Raw genomic sequence first — 19,272 nt, 5'->3', positions numbered from 1 at the left:
TAGATCTAGCATCTATGAAAGTAATGAAGTACGAAAACCCATGGCTTGCGTAGACATTGGTCCACATACATTTGTGTGTACCAATCATAGCAAATCTGCAGCCCTCTCTCCATGTCCACTAAATGAAGATTTGGTCATTTTACCCAATAGACAAGACTCGCATGTAGGATATGATTCAAAATCAAAGGGGTCAAGTAACCCTTCCTTATGCAATGTCCGCAGTCTATTTTCACTAATATGACCTAGCCTACAGTGCCATAAATAGGTCAGATTTTCATCATCTCATTTTCTTTTATTAGTTTGTTCAATCTAAAGTAAATCATGCTCTATGTCACATACATACAGACCATTATTTATAATACCACGTCCATAAAAAACATTATCTCTAAGGATAGAACATTCATTATTCTTAATAATAAATGAAAAACCATCCAAATCCAACATAGGGATAGAAACAATATTCCTCACAATAGAGGGAACGTAATAACAATTATTCAGAATAATAGTCTTGCCCGTAGGCATATGTAAACTAAATGATCCTACAGATATGGCCGCAACCCTTGCTCCATTGCCCATACGTAGAATCACCTCATCTTTTTCAAGAGTCCTACTTCCCTTTAGTCCTTGCAACGAATTGCAAATATGAGAACCACAGGCGGTATCTAATACCCAAGTAGAAATTTGACATAGTGACATATTAACTTCGATCATGAACATGCCTGAATCAGAAGCGGTAGTCTTACTACCCTTCTTCTTCTTCAATTCTGCAAGGTAAACCTTGCCGTTCCTCTTCCAGTGCCCCAACTTGTTATAGTGAAAACAAACAGCTAAATTAGGACCAGTCAACTTGTGAGCATCTAGTATGCTTCAGAGTGATAGTGCAGAAGACATGACGAATATAGTAAATCTGTAAATGATAAACACATAACAACACTTAGTAAATATTCAATTCCATTTCAAAACACTATATGAATCGGGTCTTTATTCATAAGTGTCTCCCACTAGTATATCTAATTTATTCAACCCCCTAAGTGAAAATTAAGCATTCATAATGGTAGTGGGAATAGGGATCCTACATTCCATCACACAACCTCGGCTGTGGCACGAAACGTCATGTGATGTTCAATAGGCAGAAAACTCTTGTCAATTACATCTTATGTTATTCCCTAATATAACTTTAGCCTCTTGAATAATTGAGTCACGGATGTGGCACGACAAACTCAATATTCTAAGTCAAGTCTAACCCAACATTTCGTACAATTGAATCAGTCTCCAACGGCCCACGGCTGTGGCACGTACCGACCTTTAGATTCTAATTCAATGTACACATCTCTATGTAATAGACAAGTATTTCTTATTTCGAAATCAAAGCCCTGCGAAACGACAATGATTTAAAAATAAGAACCACTTTCTACCATGTTGGAAGGCTGTGACCGACACAAGCCCGTTGTGTCATTAGTCAATTACTTGATGACCTCAAGTCTAAGGATACTTGTACAACTATCACTATGTGAACAACGGCTGACACGTGAGTGAACTCCATCAGTTGTGCAGCTGTGTGAGTCATATTCAGTGAACTTATTATATAATAAGCACCTACATACTAGCTATAGTGTCACCACACAAATGTCTAGGAGAACAAATATCCTTCATAATGAAGCAAGCATAGTATGTACCGATCTTTGCCGATTATTAATTACCAGTTAGTAATCCTACGACCAGGAACTATTTAAGTTTAGAGTTATCATCTTTTAGGTCTCATTATTATGATCTCATCACAATCCATCAAAAGCTTTACTCTAAACTGTGGTATATCTTGTTTAAACATTTAAATAGATAGAGCCAGTAATAAAAATAAAACAAGTCTTTTATTAATATCAATGAAATCAAAACAGATTACATAAAAGTTATTCCTAAATCCTCATACATGATTGAACTTAGGACATATCTCTTTCAATAACAACAGTCGAAGTAAAACGATTCCTTACAACAACAATCGAATAAACGATTAGGACTGAGAACATGCATCTTCTGAATCGGCCTCAACATCCAAGTCGTCGCTCGACGGATCCGGAGCAAGGAGCAACCATTGGATTCGAAGAAAGAGGGGATGGAGGAGCATCGTTTTGATCCAAGGGGACTTCAATCTCATTTGCATGCAACGCCGATTTAGGGTTTTCATCTGATTTCGCCACCGTCTCATCTGATTTCGCCACCGATTCCTCAAAACTATTTGGACCACATCTCAATCGAATATCTTCTCGACTGTAACTGTGTTCCCCATCACATAAATCACCTTTATCACAGTGATTGAGATCAGAGCACTCGTACATATTTGTAGATTCATCATCGGAATCGGAAAACCCGTAATGAACACTCATATTTATGAAGAAGAGAAATTAGGGTTTTGATGGCGGCAGAGAGAAGGGAGAGAAAAGAGAAGGATAAGAGTCGGTGGTGAGAGAATGGGTATAGACAAGTAAGTGGGGGGAAATAAAATAGAATATTTAGATAGGATTTTTTGTTTTTTTAATGTAATGTTTTTTTACTTTTATGTTAAAAGTAGAAAGTTAGAAAAGTAATTTGATTTACCTAAAAAGGAAAGCGGGAAAAGTTTTTAGGGACGGAGGGAGTACATTTAGTACCATTATATCATAAACATGTAAAACGATTAAGCATGTAAAAATAACTAATTTTGACACATTTTAACTTATAATTATTTTAATTATGATATGTGACGCAATTGAGTTTCTTAAAATATTATCAAAAAGCATGAATAAAAATATTATGATAATAAACATATAATAATTTTTTTTGTGGAATACCAGTTTTGTGATATAACTTGTTGCTTTTCTATCTCATACACTTTTAAGAAAAGATAAATAATTTTATTTATTTTCTTGTGTATTGTTTTAGATAAAATAGTATTAAACCTCATCTGAGACTATCTTCTCGATCGATAACATATATAATAGGTGTATTCAATTTAAATTTAGAGTATTTATAATAGCTCACAATTTTTAAATCACTGATTAAGTCTATGCATATTTTAACGAAGTTGTTGATAAATCTCGCAGAGAGTCTTATTGATTTAAATGATAAATTCAAAAAAAATCTTTTAAATATCATAAATTTCGCTAAGATTTTAAACGACATAAAATACACTAACAAAATTATTAAAATCTAATTTTTTATCAAATATAAAAAAAAATCATAAAATTTTTAATACCATTAGATTTTAAAATTCAAATCGAATACTACTATCTAAACTGAATATTACCAGATTTTTGAATACTTTTTACAATCTTCATGAATTATCCCAAGATTTTAAATAACTTTAAAAATTCAAATGAATTACGGTAGGGTTAAGTAATCAGAATTGGTTATCAAAAAAAATTCAAAACAATGCAGGATCATATTTGACATGTTTTAATTTATTTACGCATATGCACATATGTACGGGAGTCTCATTTTTTTATTAAAAAAATTACTAATCATACGTGTTACACATAAAATACGAAAACAATTTTCAAAGTCTACGATATACCTATTATTTTCCAATAAATTACCTTAGAATTTAAAAAATCGGGAAAAATCGTTCAAAATCCAGATTCAATACATACCCGCAACCATTATATTCGAATTCTAGTAGCATCGCAACGTGGAGTAATAGAATAGTTATTACTTAACCCGGGTAAACGGCGTCGTAGTAAAACTAGTCAGCTAAGTTTCCGTCCTACTCACAAATTCCCCCGAAAAGGCCAAAATTGATTACTCAAAACATCAAAATGCTTGTTGACTGAGAGAGACTACTCAAAACTCAAACTGCTTGTTGCAACTCATAATAATCTCTCTCTGTCTGTCTGTCTGTCTCTCTCTCTGTCTGTCTCTCTCGTCTCTCTCCAAATACAAAAGCAAAAATGAGCAGAAGCCACCCAGCGGTGCATCCAGTAAACCTGGCAGTGATCCCTTCGCATGCTGCTGATATAGAACCAGACAATGGAATACCACCCCCCAGAATTCGTATGAAAGACATTCAAGGCATGCCTGGCACTTTTACTGCTCTCCTTTTACGCTTTCTTCAGTTCTCTCTCGCTCTCGTCTCTCTCGCTGTCATGATCACCACCCCTGATTTCCCCTCCGTCACCGCCTTTCGGTATTATCACCTATTCTCCTCCTCCCTACTTAATTTACGTGATTACTCGATAAATGAACATCGATAAAATTCGATTTATTGAATATAATTCTCCCCCTTCCAAGGGTATAACTGCATGTGTGTTATTAGAACCTTGATATGTGAAATCCGATAAATGAATAATCTCGATAAAATAAATGAATACAATTCTCCCCCTTCCGAGGGTATAATTGTATGTGTCATATGTGTTGTTAGAACCTATGTGTGTTATTGGAACCTTGATATTTGAATAACCGGATAAATGAATAACCTCGATAAAATTAATATGAGTATAAAAGAAACAGTTCTCCCCCTTGCAAGGGTGTGACTGTTTGTGTGTTATTAGAAACTTGATAAGTGAATACCAAGATAAATGAATAACCCTTGATAAAATTAATAACCCTTGATAAAATTAATAATTTCGTTGAATGGATAAAATTTGTCTCTCTCGAGGCTATTAGCTTTTCGTGCTTTAATGTTGTGTGTGTCTGATTTGCTTTTGTTGTGTTGAGAAACTAATGTGTAAATTTACTAACTTTTGAAGTTGTGTATTTATATGATGCACTTTTCGGTTAGAAATAAGATTTTGATCGAGGGGAAAGGGATATGTTAGGAGTAGTATTTGTTTGATGCAACAAAGGGGTTTTGATGTGGTAAGATTGTTTATATGTTAGTTCTGTATATGAAGATTCTCTTTATGTATATGCAATGATATTTAGGGTTGAATAAAGGAATGATAGATTCTTAATTGTAGAAAGTGAAAGTTTGTTAGAGTTGGTTAGTTGAATCGCTAAATTGGACAAATTTGATAATTTTAATTTTGTAAGGGAACTCCACACCTATATCAGCCACCTGGTGACCTGGTACTTGTGAGTTTGTCAGCAAGTTTCGGGAGGACCTGCAAAATTGTTCAATTTACTTTGAGAAGGGGCGAGGGACTTGAACACTAGTGCAAGCGCTTGGCATGCAAGTTTAGCACATTAAATTATATGTAATCGTAATCTGTTGTATACTATATTAATTATAATCTAAATTAGTAAGGTTATTTATAGAAATCAGTTGTCGAGAGACGTTACTATTGACAACTACATGTGGGAATAGTCGTAATGGCATGACAAATGCCTTCTTTTCACCTTCTTTATGCTATAGGATAGTGAATTTCTTACATCAGTGTGTCTCTTTCTCGATAGATATTTGTTCAGATGAGCGTTCTCTAGGTGGACCAAGGCACATGACCCTCAAAACAGGGGAGCAGATCTCAGACATATTTTTGCACTCCATTTAAGTGAGACTCGCACTTGTCAAAAGTCAAGCACACAAATACGTACAAATTTATACACGATACAACCAAATTCTCAATGATTATTACATAGTAGTAACAAACCAAGCATATGCAAGAGCTAGTTGCAACTTACAATTATATAATACAATATACGACACAATTCATTATCACACAACAATTTGTGCACACGTACTCAGAAATGACGTTGAACAAAGGATCATAAAGTGAATGCGTAATTGTTTTATGTTTCTATGTAGAAGTTATATAGTTATTATTTATTATAAGGTTAAACATATTAAATAAGTAGATTATTAGAAATATTTTATTTGTATTACTACAGTCAGTTGTTTCCTTTAATACTGTAGATAATTATTTGGAAGCAGATCTCGACTAGAATTAGTTGAAGCTTCTTATCTGCTATTGGGTTAAATTCTTTTGTATACATTATCACAGGGTATATCAAGAGCCTTCTTTAGGTCTTTTTTCTAATATATAGTGTTTAACCAACTGTTCTTGAAGTGCGCTGTATTCCGAACCAGTCTCTTTACTGAACATATATGAGCTTAAATAGTATCTGATATCTAATGCTAAGTTATATACCACAACTATTTTCCACTGTATTAGTTTAAGTATCAAAAATAAAATAACAGGCGACTATGAACACCACTAATATAAATGTTAGATAGGTATATGCTTATCCAGTTATCCAGGTGGCGGTCAGTACTAGAATGTTCTTACTAACTTAATTAAATGGAAGTACGTATTAATATAATCAAGGCTTTTACTGCATAGGAGTTGTAGAAATAGGAAACATTCGTGAGAACGTAAAACACTTCTCATTCTCCATAATTACTGTCTTTCTTCTATCCCAACAAAGGTTCCTCTTTTTAAATATAACATGTATGAAATCAAATAATGTGCATCATAAACTATTCTGCGTAATAAATATTTAAATGCTTCAATTCCAGCTACCTTGTTGCTGCTATGAGCTTGCAGACCGTGTGGAGTCTATCACTTGGAGTTGTTGATATATATGCTTTGTTGGTGAAGCGGTCCTTGAGGAATTCCAAAGTTGTCACCTTGTTCGCTATGGGGGATGGGGTAAGAATGATTTTCATGTTTCAGCTAGACTGCTTAGCTATTTGGAAACTCACACGCCGTTGTACATGCTTTCGTAACTGCTGCATTCTCTTTTTGGCTAAAATTTCTTAGTGATTCAATGCTAAAAAGTTTTTATTAATTTTTATTCAGCTCCAAACCCTTGGAAGTTTACTCTTCAGCTTGACAACTACTAGGCAGGCATAACACACCAGAAAAATCTGTACTATATTAGAGTTTAGCAGAGCGATAATTAACAATTATAATCATTTTACAAAAAAATAAGTTAAATTATAGGGCTGGCTGTTGATATTCAGGTTTCTGTTAAAATTCAAGTTTATTCGGCGTCTTTTTTTTAAAAGAAACGCTTTGCTACTTTGTGTTTCTTACACATGAGGGTGAAACTTACGTTTTGCACTCAATCTGGACAGGGGAGCTTGCGGTTGAATACTGGCCCGCTTACACAATACATTAGCCTGTCTATATTTAATACACTATACACATGACCTTAGCTAATAGGCTGAAGTTTAATTAAAAAAATGAAGGCCAGCTGAATTACAACTACGTCATACATCCATCTGAAGTAACAAGAAAAATACAAGAGGCATGTACGTTTATAAGTGCGAAAAAGGGCCATCTTTTTTACTGCTATTTTGGGAAATTTCATTTATATTGTGCCGGAAAAGGCCTTTTTTCATGTAAATTTTCTTAAATAGTTTTCAAGGAAGAAAAAAGAAAGAGCTTAAATATTAGTCACTTGGTGTTTCTTTCAGAATTATTGTACAACACCTTCTATATATAAATAAGTTTATGCACTCTATACAGAGCTTCTACATGATCTTAGAGGGCTTAGACATGCAGTAGTTTTATGATTACAATTTTACATCGACACCTCAGCTGCATTTAAGTAATCCTTGGAAGTGGATCTAGGTATAGTGTTCTGTTCGGGTACTACTAACGGTTGTGTAGCAGGCTAAATATATAATTCTAAGATGTCTTGTAATAGGATTTACCTCAAAATTAAATCGTAAATCAAGAACATCTATAAGGTTCGCTAATTTTTACTCTATTCATAAATTTTAAGATAGCATTTACCAGATTTTGGAACTCCGTAACATATAGCAAATGCATGCTTGTCTGTCAGTGTCCAAGCTTATATTACTTTGACATGCAGTAGTTTTATGATTACAATTTTACATCGACACCTCAGCTGCATTTAAGTAATCCTTGGAAGTGGATCTAGGTATAGTGTTCTGTTCGGGTACTACTAACGGTTGTGTAGCAGGCTAAATATATAATTCTGAGATGTCTTGTAATAGGATTTACCTCAAAATTAAATCGTAAATCAAGAACATCAATAAGGTTCGCTAATTTTTACTCTATTCATAAATTTTAAGATAGCATTTACCAGATTTTGGAACTCCGTAACATATAGCAAATGCATGCTTGTCTGTCAGTGTCCAAGCTTATATTACTTTTGGAAGGAACGAAGGATATTCTACTTTGGACAAGTTAACAAGTTTGGCGAATAGGCATTTAAAGGGTGTACCATGTAATAATTTATCAATAATTTTTATGTTTCGTTTCAATTTCATGCGATATTGCCAAATAGTCGAACCATAATAGAAAGACTGAACCTCTAATATATACTCTTGTTTTCTGATCACCTGACCAGTATAGTTTATTATTTTGTCAAACTGCTACTAATATGTAAAATAAGTATTCAGTATTCACTCACACAATTCCTTGATCTAAAGACAAAGGAAAGTCAAGCTACATAATTTTATAATGCTTTTAATTTTTCCTATTATTTCTGCTCGATGCAACTGTTGAGAAGAGTATACTTTTCTTAGTATTTATCAAAAATAAAAGTATGGGGAAAAATACTATGATATGTGAATAATAATAACAGTGGACTCTGATATGATGGATTTTAATCTTTACATACGAGGATGATGGATATGAGTGCCCCTCCCCCTCCCTTTTTTTCCAATTTTACATGCAAAGCCTATGTGTGAAATTCCATTTTTTATTGATTGTGCATTGAAGTTTTTCTAAAAGGAATTCATAATAATTATTTTATCCTTATTATGCACACGATATCACAAGGCTTCACATAGCTGAAAAGTTCATTTTCCTTCCTTCCTAAGAGTATACCTAAAATGTGTAAATGGTAGCTATTTTAGAACTGCGGTAGTATGACCAGTGATGAGGATGGTTCATGTCTCAACTCGTCTTTTGTATGGAAGAGTAATTTTTGTGGAATGAATAATAGTCTTATCATAAATTAGGAGCCTCATCATTATTAATACCAATACCACTATCTTTTCTATATGGATTGAACCATCTTTGTTTTAGAAGGACACTAGATGGAGTATGTCAAATATACATAATATGATTAGGATCATTGGCCTATATTTCCCAGAATATCTCTATATCCGCATAAGATTTCAGATCTGAAGCCATAAGTGATTATAAATGCACCTCTGGGCTAACATTATTGTTTGCATATGTGATTTTTTTTTTCCTTTTTTTGTACAAGTTGATGAATTTGGATTAGGTTCATTGTGCTAGGACTGCAGTTTATATGGAGTCTAGTAATGAATATCCTCTCCCATATTTTTTGTCACTTTTGAGGAACTTTTACGGCTTTTCAATTTCTGCACTTGCCTATCAGATTCAGATTGTGCACAGTCCAATTATTTGGAATAAAGGATGTTTGAGCTGAGAATATCTCAGGCGTCTTGTTTTAAATTTTGTGGGCATTTTCAATCCCTTGTCCTGAACTTGTTCATTTGCAGATTACATCCACACTTACATTTGCGGCAGCATGCTCATCAGCTGGTATAACGGTCCTTATTAATAACGATTTTAACGACTGTGACCAGAATAACTGTACTCGGTTTGAAATAGCGACTGGTTTGGCCTTCATGAGTTGGTTTGCCATTTCGCCATCCTTTTTCTTAAACTATTGGTCACTGGCATCGAGGTAAGTGAATGTGAGGCGTATCTGCTTGGTTCATATTATGATCCAAACTGTTGTTTCATGGTACCCTTTTATGTAAAATTCTAATACACTTGTGTATATTATAAAGTTTGTACTCTTTTTTTTTTTGAAAGGATAAACGTTTATACTTAATAGCTGAAATTAAGCAGTTCTTATAAACAATTTGATTCTAACTTGCACAAATAATAAAATAGTAAGGGTGCCGGACTTAGAAATTTGACAGAAATTAATCGGTACAAGACTTGAAAATAGTAAGGCTACGGCTTGTCTTTTTTATAATTGAACTCCTGCAGGTTTTTATTTTTAGTTTTATCAAATTTTAGTAAAGTTTAGAATAATGAAAATGACAAAAAAATAAAATAAAATTAAGCCTGTCTAGAACAAATTAACCACTTCTGCCCGCCCTTGTTTCTATAGCCCTTCTATCATATTCCTATCCCAATTAATGAAATTATCAGCCTGGATTGATGTCCAACTTTAGCCTATTTTTCATTTAAAATTATCAATTACAATATTTATATGATCAATTTTGATCCAAGAGATAACCCAACTGTGATTGAATTATTCACCTGTGATATCTTACTATATCAATATATTTTGATACTCAATACCTATATCCAACACCCTCCCCCCACTTAAGTATTTTATACAAATTTGAATACCCGAACAATTGAGGCATAATTTTTTCCCATGTAACTCAATTGTATAACTTGGAGTTTCTTGAATAATAAAATAATTAAATTGTTTGATTTAATGTATTTTAAATTGGATAAAGGAAATTGAAATTATGTGATATTTATAGTTTTTACAAAATATGAAAACTTAGTTATCAAACTTAATCATGGTCCCTAGAAACAAGTATAAAATTATTTAATACTTACCAAAATTAACTGCATAATCATTAGTTACACAGATAATAAACAAAACACATATATTTCTAATTATACATATATTTTTAATTATGGTGTAGCTTCTAGCAATAACTTAATTTCAAGGAAGTTCAATTTCCCATGAAACAAACTAGACCTGAGTATCACAGCTTAAAATTGGCCATTTTTTAAAATGGTAATTTTCATTGATCTCATTCTCATCAGGAAGCAGTTATTTTGTAATTTTTTCTCTATCCTCCTCTCTACTTTCTTGCCGCATTTTCCTACTCAATTGAAGTATTTTTACTACCCAAGTTCTCTTCAATAACAACATACTAATGTGTATCAAACAGAAATATACAAATTGCAATTCACACACATATTAATTGAAATCTTCAGGTAATCCGTATTCTCTTTGGATTCTCTGGCCGGGACTCGGTACTCTCTTCTCTTTTGACCTGATCCTCTAAAATCACAAGCACAATAAGAATATCATTCTGAGGAAAGAGCCATTCACACCGATGAACTAAAATGTTATACTGCAAGGTCAAAGAGTGCAAAGTCCGTGAATGATATTAATCAAGCAATTCTGAATATGTGCTTGGTGATTTGAGGAACTATATAACCCATCTTTACAAATCAACACTATCAGTCTTACTTTCATTCTAAAAAAAAGGAAAAAAAAACGAGACTCGAAAACTTTGACCTGAACATCTCACAAAGCTCTGTACAGAGAATTCATAGGTGCATATTTAATTTGAACAAAAGAAAATACAGTAAGCTTCTGCTTGGTCCGCTAGAGAGAGTTTAAGCCAAGAAAAGAGGTAAGACTACAATGTAGTACCATCAGATCACAGATACTGATCAGTAGTGGTGCAAGAACTAAACCTAACCAGATTATGTGCAAATCGAACACTTCACAACACATACGAATTACAGTTCATCCTACAAAGTCAAGATAAGAAGGATGTTTCCATCGCTTGGAAAATAGGGCCAGTATCAAACCGGAAATTTCTGAAGCTCCTTCCAGGACCCATGGCAGAAGATTGAGTACTTGCCTTGGTTTTAACTACTGGAGATTCCGCAATTGTTGTGCTGCTTCCTGTTGAATTGGTCTTGGCCTTCCAAACACTGATTCCTTCAGAAGCAGTGATTATTGGTTGATTAGCATAATAAATTAATTGAAAAAGGAAACTACAGATAGGCCTAGCTTCAATCAATTTTTTTTTATATCATGTGGATTAAAGGACATCGTCATTTGTGGCACAAAGTTTTCTCTCTATTATACCATTCGGCTATGTTGCAATCAATTGTTGGAACTTGGAACCAGCCCTGTTCACTAGGCTCTTCCACTATGCCAACTATCATTGAAGGGTAATTTCTTTCCATGTCACCTAATTATTTTGGAAACTTATAAAGAGTTTATTATAAAAGCATATAATATTAGAAAATTGAAAGATCACATCATCTCATCTTTTCCATGGGCATTTATATTCAATTTTTTTACATTGCCATATAAAATAAGTGTTGCCGTGTGACTTCTCCAGCTTGTACTATCTTATTCTTATTTATGTGTATCCTATTTAAAATAGCTCTAATTGGCATTAGCCCTTCACTTGTGGTGGCCTTGTTTGTTCATTTTCTATATATGGATTGGACGGACAACTGAATGGAAGCAGATCTACGCTCAAACTTCTCACAAAATATGAGTGCTTCAGTTGGGGCTTTGGGTAAAGATAAAGTTGATAGTTCTTCTATTTAATCGCAATCAAATTTGGCTTTTTGCTACCCTCAAGTTGCATTTGGTTGGCTGGAACAGATTGGATGTTGAAAATAAAGGAGGGGGTGAATGATGAAAGATATAAAAATAAATGAAATGGATGGGTGAATGATGAAAGATATAAAAACAAATCATGGTGTAAATCTTTATATACTTTCTCCACCTCACCCCTCCCCTCAAAGAATGGCTTAGCATGAATTTTTCCGGTCAAGTTGTCCAAACTCGACTCAAAATTTAACAATTATATGAACTAGTAGGATACTTCTAGATTTGTTTGACTAATTTACTTGAGATACAGTTAACTAAATCATGAACTGAACCTGGTCATTGAACCTAATTATACTCTGGAACCTTCTTTTGCCTTCTTAAATATGTTTTTCCAGACTTCTTTGAATTTGCATCAATGAATCAATTGATGCAGGAGAAGTAAACTCACATAATTAGACATTACAACACTAATAACTACAGTAATAAGTAACGATATGTCCACTCAATCAACAATCATTATAGATTTGAACCAATAGTGAATACTAATGTCTATAAGACAAGAAGAATAGTCCAATGAACTTATGGAGATGATCGTTACTCAGAAAAATTATTCATTCACAAAGTAGATATTAAAAATATAAGCTTTAACTTATATTAATAACATATTTTCTTCAATAACATATTTTCCAACAAAACCTAGCGGCAAACTTTCTTCAATAACATATTTTCATAAGGCTAGATTAACCTAATAAACTGGAAAATAACTATATTTTGAATTTATCCTTCATTTTATTGCCATCTAAGGCGAGGGAAAGGGAAAGCAAGAACCAAACCTTTCATGGGAGCATTTAGCTTTGGTGCTATAGGGGGTTGATGTGCTGAAATCCATGCTTTCAAAGATCTACAAGGAAAAAAATATTACACCATTAATAAAGAAACATCTATGGAGGAGATTACATGAACTGTAGCATATATACTCACGCCAAGAATGGGGAAACCATGTAAAGCTTGAGACCAGTGATCCCACGAGATATAACATCATTATTAGCCGGTTGAAGTTCATCGAGCCGATGCCATGCTATTTCCTGCATGTAAGAAAAAAAAATGTTACATCCCACCCTAATTAGTTTTATGTTTTTTGCAAGTAAACTATCAACTTATCAACTAATCTTTGTGTCGATCTCTATAATCTACCCTAGCTCCTCGATAAAGGTGACTTTTTTTTTTGCTAAGTTTTTTTTTTGCCAAGTTAAAGGTGACTTTTGGATTCAATGGAAGAAGAAACCACAATTTTACTGTTTTACATCCCAACACATATGTTTAATTCGAGACATCAATAATATACTTCTTTTATAAATGCAAAATACCAATATGCTTCAGACGACTTCAATTATAAGAAAATAATATCCATGTCTTTCATTTTAAATTTGGATCCAAGTCTGTGTTTGACCTCAGCAATTTCCTTTTCTATCTTTTTTTTTCATTCAAGTGATCACTGTGATATTTCCACCTTTTCTTCTTACTAACCTTGTGATCTGAATTATTCTGGGTAGGCAAGTTTCGATATTGCCTAGCGAAATCTATTTAAGCAGGCTCTAGGCGACTATCTCAATCCTAAGAGAGTTCTATTATTTACACATCTTCCTTAGGGTTGTAAATCCGGGGATCTAGTCAACATTTGCAAATAGCCACTCATCTAACTGGTGAATTTCCCGCCCAAGGTTTGCTGCACACAGTACTATTTAGACTCGAACAAAAGTCAGATTCTTTATAGGAGCAAAAGTCTTCTGCATAATCATTTCATGGATTTATATCTTCATTAACTAATCTTGTGGTTTCCCTATATTAATTATGCATGTAGTTTTTAGAAATTATGAGAAGTACTTATCTCACTTTTTATTAATGAATAACCAGGAAAAGGAAAACAATAAAAATTATACATAGATATCCTAAAGTTTATTAAGTTTTAATCCCAAAAACTACATCGGGCTGCTTGGGTTCTACCTATTAGGAAAAGTTAAACATGTAAGTTCTTGTTTATATTTCCATTATATATGTATTGATAATATATTTTTTTGACAATCTCTAACTTTCTCTGTACCTATATGATGGTCAAGAATAACTTCTACAAAGCAAAATGCAACTGTACATCTCTGCCAATATTGATGATGTGACTAACTAGAGACATTGCCAAGTATAATTCATTAATTACTTCGGGGATGTATATAAAAGGATAAGAACTTTTTAAATTATTTCTTACTAGACAAGGATCTAAAAAATAATATTCTATAGCTAATAAAAAAATCAATCTATTTTGGGGAGATTTATGAGGTCAACTTTTTTTTTTGTAATGGTTTGTATAATTCATACCAAAAAGGGTAAAGGAACATATTGGTATAGTTTTTCTTATAAAGAAAGACTAATCTATTTGGGACAAAGTGTTATATTGCTCACTAGGTGTTAGCTAGAAATCAAAATGAATTCACTGTGACTCTTTTGTTTTTAAATGTAATATTAAAAAAACATACACTAATTTCTTTTTTGGTAAGTGGAGCAAATGCCGTATCATCTTTGACACCAGTAACTATATACAGCCGCACCCGCTGCTGACCGAATATCATTTCAATGTACTCGTCTTTGTTAAGAAGTTTCGAAAAATCAAAACCTGTTTCCTCCAGAACCTGCATCCAACATAGAGTTAAGTTGACATCAGAAAGCTTGCATCTGCATGTGCTCATATTAAATTTTCATCCCTCATCAGGGATCCTCCAGCAAGGAGTAGACAATGAACACAGTATGCAAAAACACTCGGAAGTTGTATTGCACCGTAAAACAAAAGAAACTAGAAAGCTAGAACTAAGCAATTTAGAGAAGAACATTCAAAGCCAATGAAACTTCCATGCACTGTCATAATATGCATAAATGAAGAAATAAAAAAATTATTTCCATACAAGAGTATACCAGCATAGGGGCTTCTTAGAGTTCCTGCGGTTATACTTATGCTAACTGCTGTGTGTGTTATGAACAAGACGCCGTGCTAGGTTGGGATGCATCTTGGTGTAGAGTTTGTTGTGTAAGTGCGTACCCACACTTTGTGAACTTGTCTGGATCCAGATGTAGGTGTGGGCTCATCTTACATACTCTCATTCCCCAATGACCAGTTTAATTACCAGTTTCATTTCAGTAGTGCCCTTGAAACCAGCTTTGTTCCCTTTATTATTAAGTATTTTACTAAAACAATGCATACCTTGCTAAATTCCAGTTACTTTTATAATATCCATAGTTTTATTTTTATCGTGAACAATTGATAATGTCCGTAGCTATTTAGTATCTAATCTGTAATATTGTAAAAAAAAAGGTTCGATGACTTCGGTATTCTGACTTCCTTTACATCTAAACATCTGATCTTGTTATCAAGCATCCCCCCCAAATGATATAAACATAAAAAAATGGAAGTACAAGAATGATGAAATATATTCGTATCGCAAATTCAAGCTGTAATTGGTAATTGAATAATACTCTACTGTAGTAGCGTTGTACACGAAGTTATTCAGTTTCTAGATAAAATAGGTGCTGATATTGAGGGTCAATTATCTATATTAATCGCATAGCAAGTAAAAACAGATTTATCTCATACTACTGAGATTGTAATATCTTCGTGAACCGTGACGATCAAGTTTAGGGTATCTTCTATCAAAATCCTGAAGGTCTCAAGACATCTAGGTAATTAAAATCCTGACCCATAAAATTTTGGAAGCATCAAGAAATTTCTAGACAAGGTACTTACCTCCCTAACGGCACACTTATGGTCTTCCTCATCTTTGTTCTTTTTTCCACGTGGAAAACTCCAACTTGTTCCTTTCCATCCTTTAACTAGTAAACACTGCAGTTTGCACAGACTCATGAGTCAGTAAATATTAATTCATCTCCAAAACAAAAAACAAACTATTTATAACAATGAAAATAAGTATCAACGTGACCAAAAAAGAGATAAAACATTTAGATTATGAGATTCCTAGCACACAATAAGCCTGACGAACAACATGATATCATAATTTTCTGAACTAGAGAACAAAATAGTCAACTTGGTCTATATAGACTCTTCCAATACAAATTTTAGCTTTGGCAATATGCTCAAGCCGTACACAAACAGGTGAGGCGACATATTATCAAGCTTCAATTTGTTACAAAAGTGTCTTTTGTATAAAAAAATATTACCACAAGTAGGTATAGAATGTCACTGGTTATGCAGAATTTTAAGTATATGGGAAGATAAGCAAAGAACAGAAGCTTGTGAAACCCTACCTTAAACTGTTCGAAAGTATGTGGTAAAAATGGACTAATTTCAGATTCTAACAAAAAGAACTTTAAAACTTATGTAATGACAATACAAGTTGACTGATTCAAATTACATTTCCTTTTATTGTCAGCAATATACTTTTTATTCAAACTCATCTGGTCATGATCTAGGAATGTCATTAGACGATCAGCAGCCCATAAATTTTACAACAGTAAGAGTTCTGTCAGCAGATGAATTATATGTGAGAAACTTCCATATTTCATGTTGAGCAATTCCGTAATTGATTACTAAAGAAATTGAAAGTGAATCAGATACAACGGTACATTATAATATCAAATTCATTCAAGAGACCATACCCTCTCATAAGTTTCATCCAGAATGATGGCTCCTGTTACAGGAACCCGAACCTTGTAAGAAGTGAAATCCTTAAAAATGTCATCTATGTGTGCCACGTATGGTTTTAAAACATCACAGCTGTTAAACACTATAATTAATAAGGAAAACAAATATTGTCAAGTAATTTGATATAGAAACCAAATATTTTTTGTTGATATAACAACCCATTATAAGAAAATATGCTCATTAATTATTACAAAATATTGAAAAAAAAACAAGTGGATGGCCACATAAGACATCTTCAGTGTACAGATCTTGGCATTAGTGCTTCAAGAGATAGTCATGCAATTTGGGCATCACTAAACCTTCTTCAATATTGGAGGAAGGAAAATTCCATAATCCTCATGAGTCAACAACCATAATAATTCAGATATTAAAAAGTTAGTATCCAACATATTGTAGAATAATCAAAAACGCTCGCGCACACGCACATAAATATAAAAAATATAATTTAAAAGGATACTAAGGGAGGTGAATTCCTTCAGAGAAAGTGACTTCAGTGAAGGATTTCTTTCCACTGAATTGTCCTCGTAAAACCAGTGTGCATATTCCACAAGAAACAAAATCCTCTCGAATGATTGTTGATCTTCTTTTGGGACATTTAAAACAAAACGGCTGGAAAGGAATAACGCAAGGAATCAATTTAAAGGACACTACAGACTACAGACATAAACTAGGAAACAAGAACAAAAAAGACCCTGTCAAAATCATTACATATTGCAAATTATATTACAACTGAGAAAGGATAAGCACGAGATTCATAAACCAATAATATGTAACAATTATTTTACCAAATACATGTCAGTCACTATTAAAATTAGTACTAAATGTATTGTGCTAATAATTGGGTAGTTAGTTAATGTACGTGCATATTAGTTCTGATAGTAAATATTAAAGGAATGGGCACTTTATGTTTGTGCACAAAAGTAGTGGTCCTAACTTAAGTAAACAGTTTTCCAGCTATCTATTTTAAGTTCAAAAATGTATTCAGGAGAGGGGTGTTGATGACTGAATTAAATCTGTGGTTATTCTCACCCCAGGAGAGACATATATATCAACTATCAAGTATTTATAATTAATCTTGACTTGCACCTAACATTTTGCACTTGCAGACCAGAAATCACCTAAAACAAAATCCTTGTTTTCTTCCAGTGTACAAGTTTTACATTACGTTCCCGAGTTTTCTAAGTGAAGAAAAGAAAAGAATAAATATGGGAAAAAAGAAAAGAAAATTTTGGTACGTATTTTTTTCCTAATGTTCCTGAGTTTTTGAAGAAAGGAAAAGAAAGTGAAGATACGTTAAAACTATCAATGTATTCATTACTATAATATATTTTTCTCTCTCAATCATCCCACTTTTGAAAATAAAATTTTGGAGAGAAACTGATCCATATTTAACCTCCCTTTCTCTTCTTTTTTTTATAAAAAAAAACTTGGGAACATCTTAGAGAAAATAATTAGGTATAAATCTTCCCCTTTCTGTCCAAAATTAAACTCTGTAACACAGTGTTACGGATTAAGGGCAAGTTGTGTTGCTTTTGTGACACTCAAAAAGTAAGGGGGAAGTTTGACATCCTCTATAAAGGGAAATGTATCGTGCAATGCAAGTTTCTAGTAAGTAAAAATTCCCCAAAATAAACATATTTGTGAACCAAACAAAGACCTAGGGCTAAATTTGTTGGCCACTATTCTAATTCCATGACTATTTTCAATCATCAAGCATTCCGTCATATTTATTTGCCCGAAATACTTTCACAAAATACTTCCCATCACAGAGGTCATTTTAGAGCTTCTCCCTAGGTACAATGTTATATAACTACAGTACATAATGACAGCAAAAAGTCTGATCATCCGCGCGAATTAATAAGCCTTGAAATAAATGAAGTAAAAATGTAAGCTCGAAAAAGTAGAAAAGTTATCAATTAACAGCAGGGCAACATAATGCAAAAGCAGTATCGAAAACACGCAGTGAAAAGCTAAAACTAAGCAATTACAACTCAGGAATTGACAAGTAATAAGAAAACAAGAAGTAGGAATAAGTGTGTGTTAAATATGATAAAAGGCAGTGAGTAAAAGGGATATATATATATATATAGAGAGAGAGAGAGAGATGTAAGTAGTGTATGAGAGAGAGAGAGAGATGGAAGTAGGGTATGAGAGAGAGAGAGAGAGAGAGATGTAAGTAGTGTATATGGTACCTGCAGAGATCGTCGAGGAGTTCTTGAGGAGGGAGGCCTGAATTCCTCAGCGGCGCGCTCGAAGATCGAGGAAGACCTGTCATTCCTTCCTTCTTCGGTTCAATGGATGTATAGATACACACTGCGTGTATGTATAATTGCAGCGTTTGATTTGATTTCTGGTTCTAGTCCAATTCAGTC

General features: G+C 33.4%; 2 protein-coding genes across 2 annotated transcripts; one reads left to right on the top strand and one right to left on the bottom strand.

Annotated features, from left to right (window-relative positions):
• The first annotated feature begins 3,794 nt into the window (after positions 1 to 3,794).
• Positions 3,795 to 9,716, top strand: LOC141705868 (CASP-like protein 5A2). Its single transcript, XM_074508737.1, has 3 exons — positions 3,795 to 4,156; positions 6,425 to 6,557; positions 9,356 to 9,716. The coding sequence occupies exons 1-3, from the start codon at positions 3,921 to 3,923 to the stop codon at positions 9,545 to 9,547; spliced, it is 561 nt and encodes a 186-aa protein (XP_074364838.1). The 5' UTR covers positions 3,795 to 3,920; the 3' UTR covers positions 9,548 to 9,716.
• Positions 9,717 to 11,158: 1,442 nt separating this feature from the next.
• On the bottom strand, positions 11,159 to 19,272 carry LOC141707138 (mRNA-decapping enzyme subunit 2). The gene is made up of 8 exons (XM_074510154.1): positions 19,093 to 19,272; positions 17,358 to 17,509; positions 16,855 to 16,982; positions 15,986 to 16,081; positions 14,727 to 14,879; positions 13,180 to 13,283; positions 13,032 to 13,099; positions 11,159 to 11,568 (listed from the first exon to the last, which is right to left on the bottom strand). Exons 1-8 carry the CDS (start codon positions 19,173 to 19,175, stop codon positions 11,384 to 11,386), a joined length of 969 nt encoding a protein of 322 aa, XP_074366255.1. The 5' UTR covers positions 19,176 to 19,272; the 3' UTR covers positions 11,159 to 11,383.

Source organism: Apium graveolens, chromosome 2 (assembly GCF_009905375.1).
Source record: "Apium graveolens cultivar Ventura chromosome 2, ASM990537v1, whole genome shotgun sequence".
NCBI classification, from domain to species: Eukaryota; Viridiplantae; Streptophyta; class Magnoliopsida; order Apiales; family Apiaceae; genus Apium; species Apium graveolens.
The sequence above is the reverse complement of the archived record's forward strand: the minus strand, read 5'-3'. Positions and strand labels throughout refer to the sequence as shown.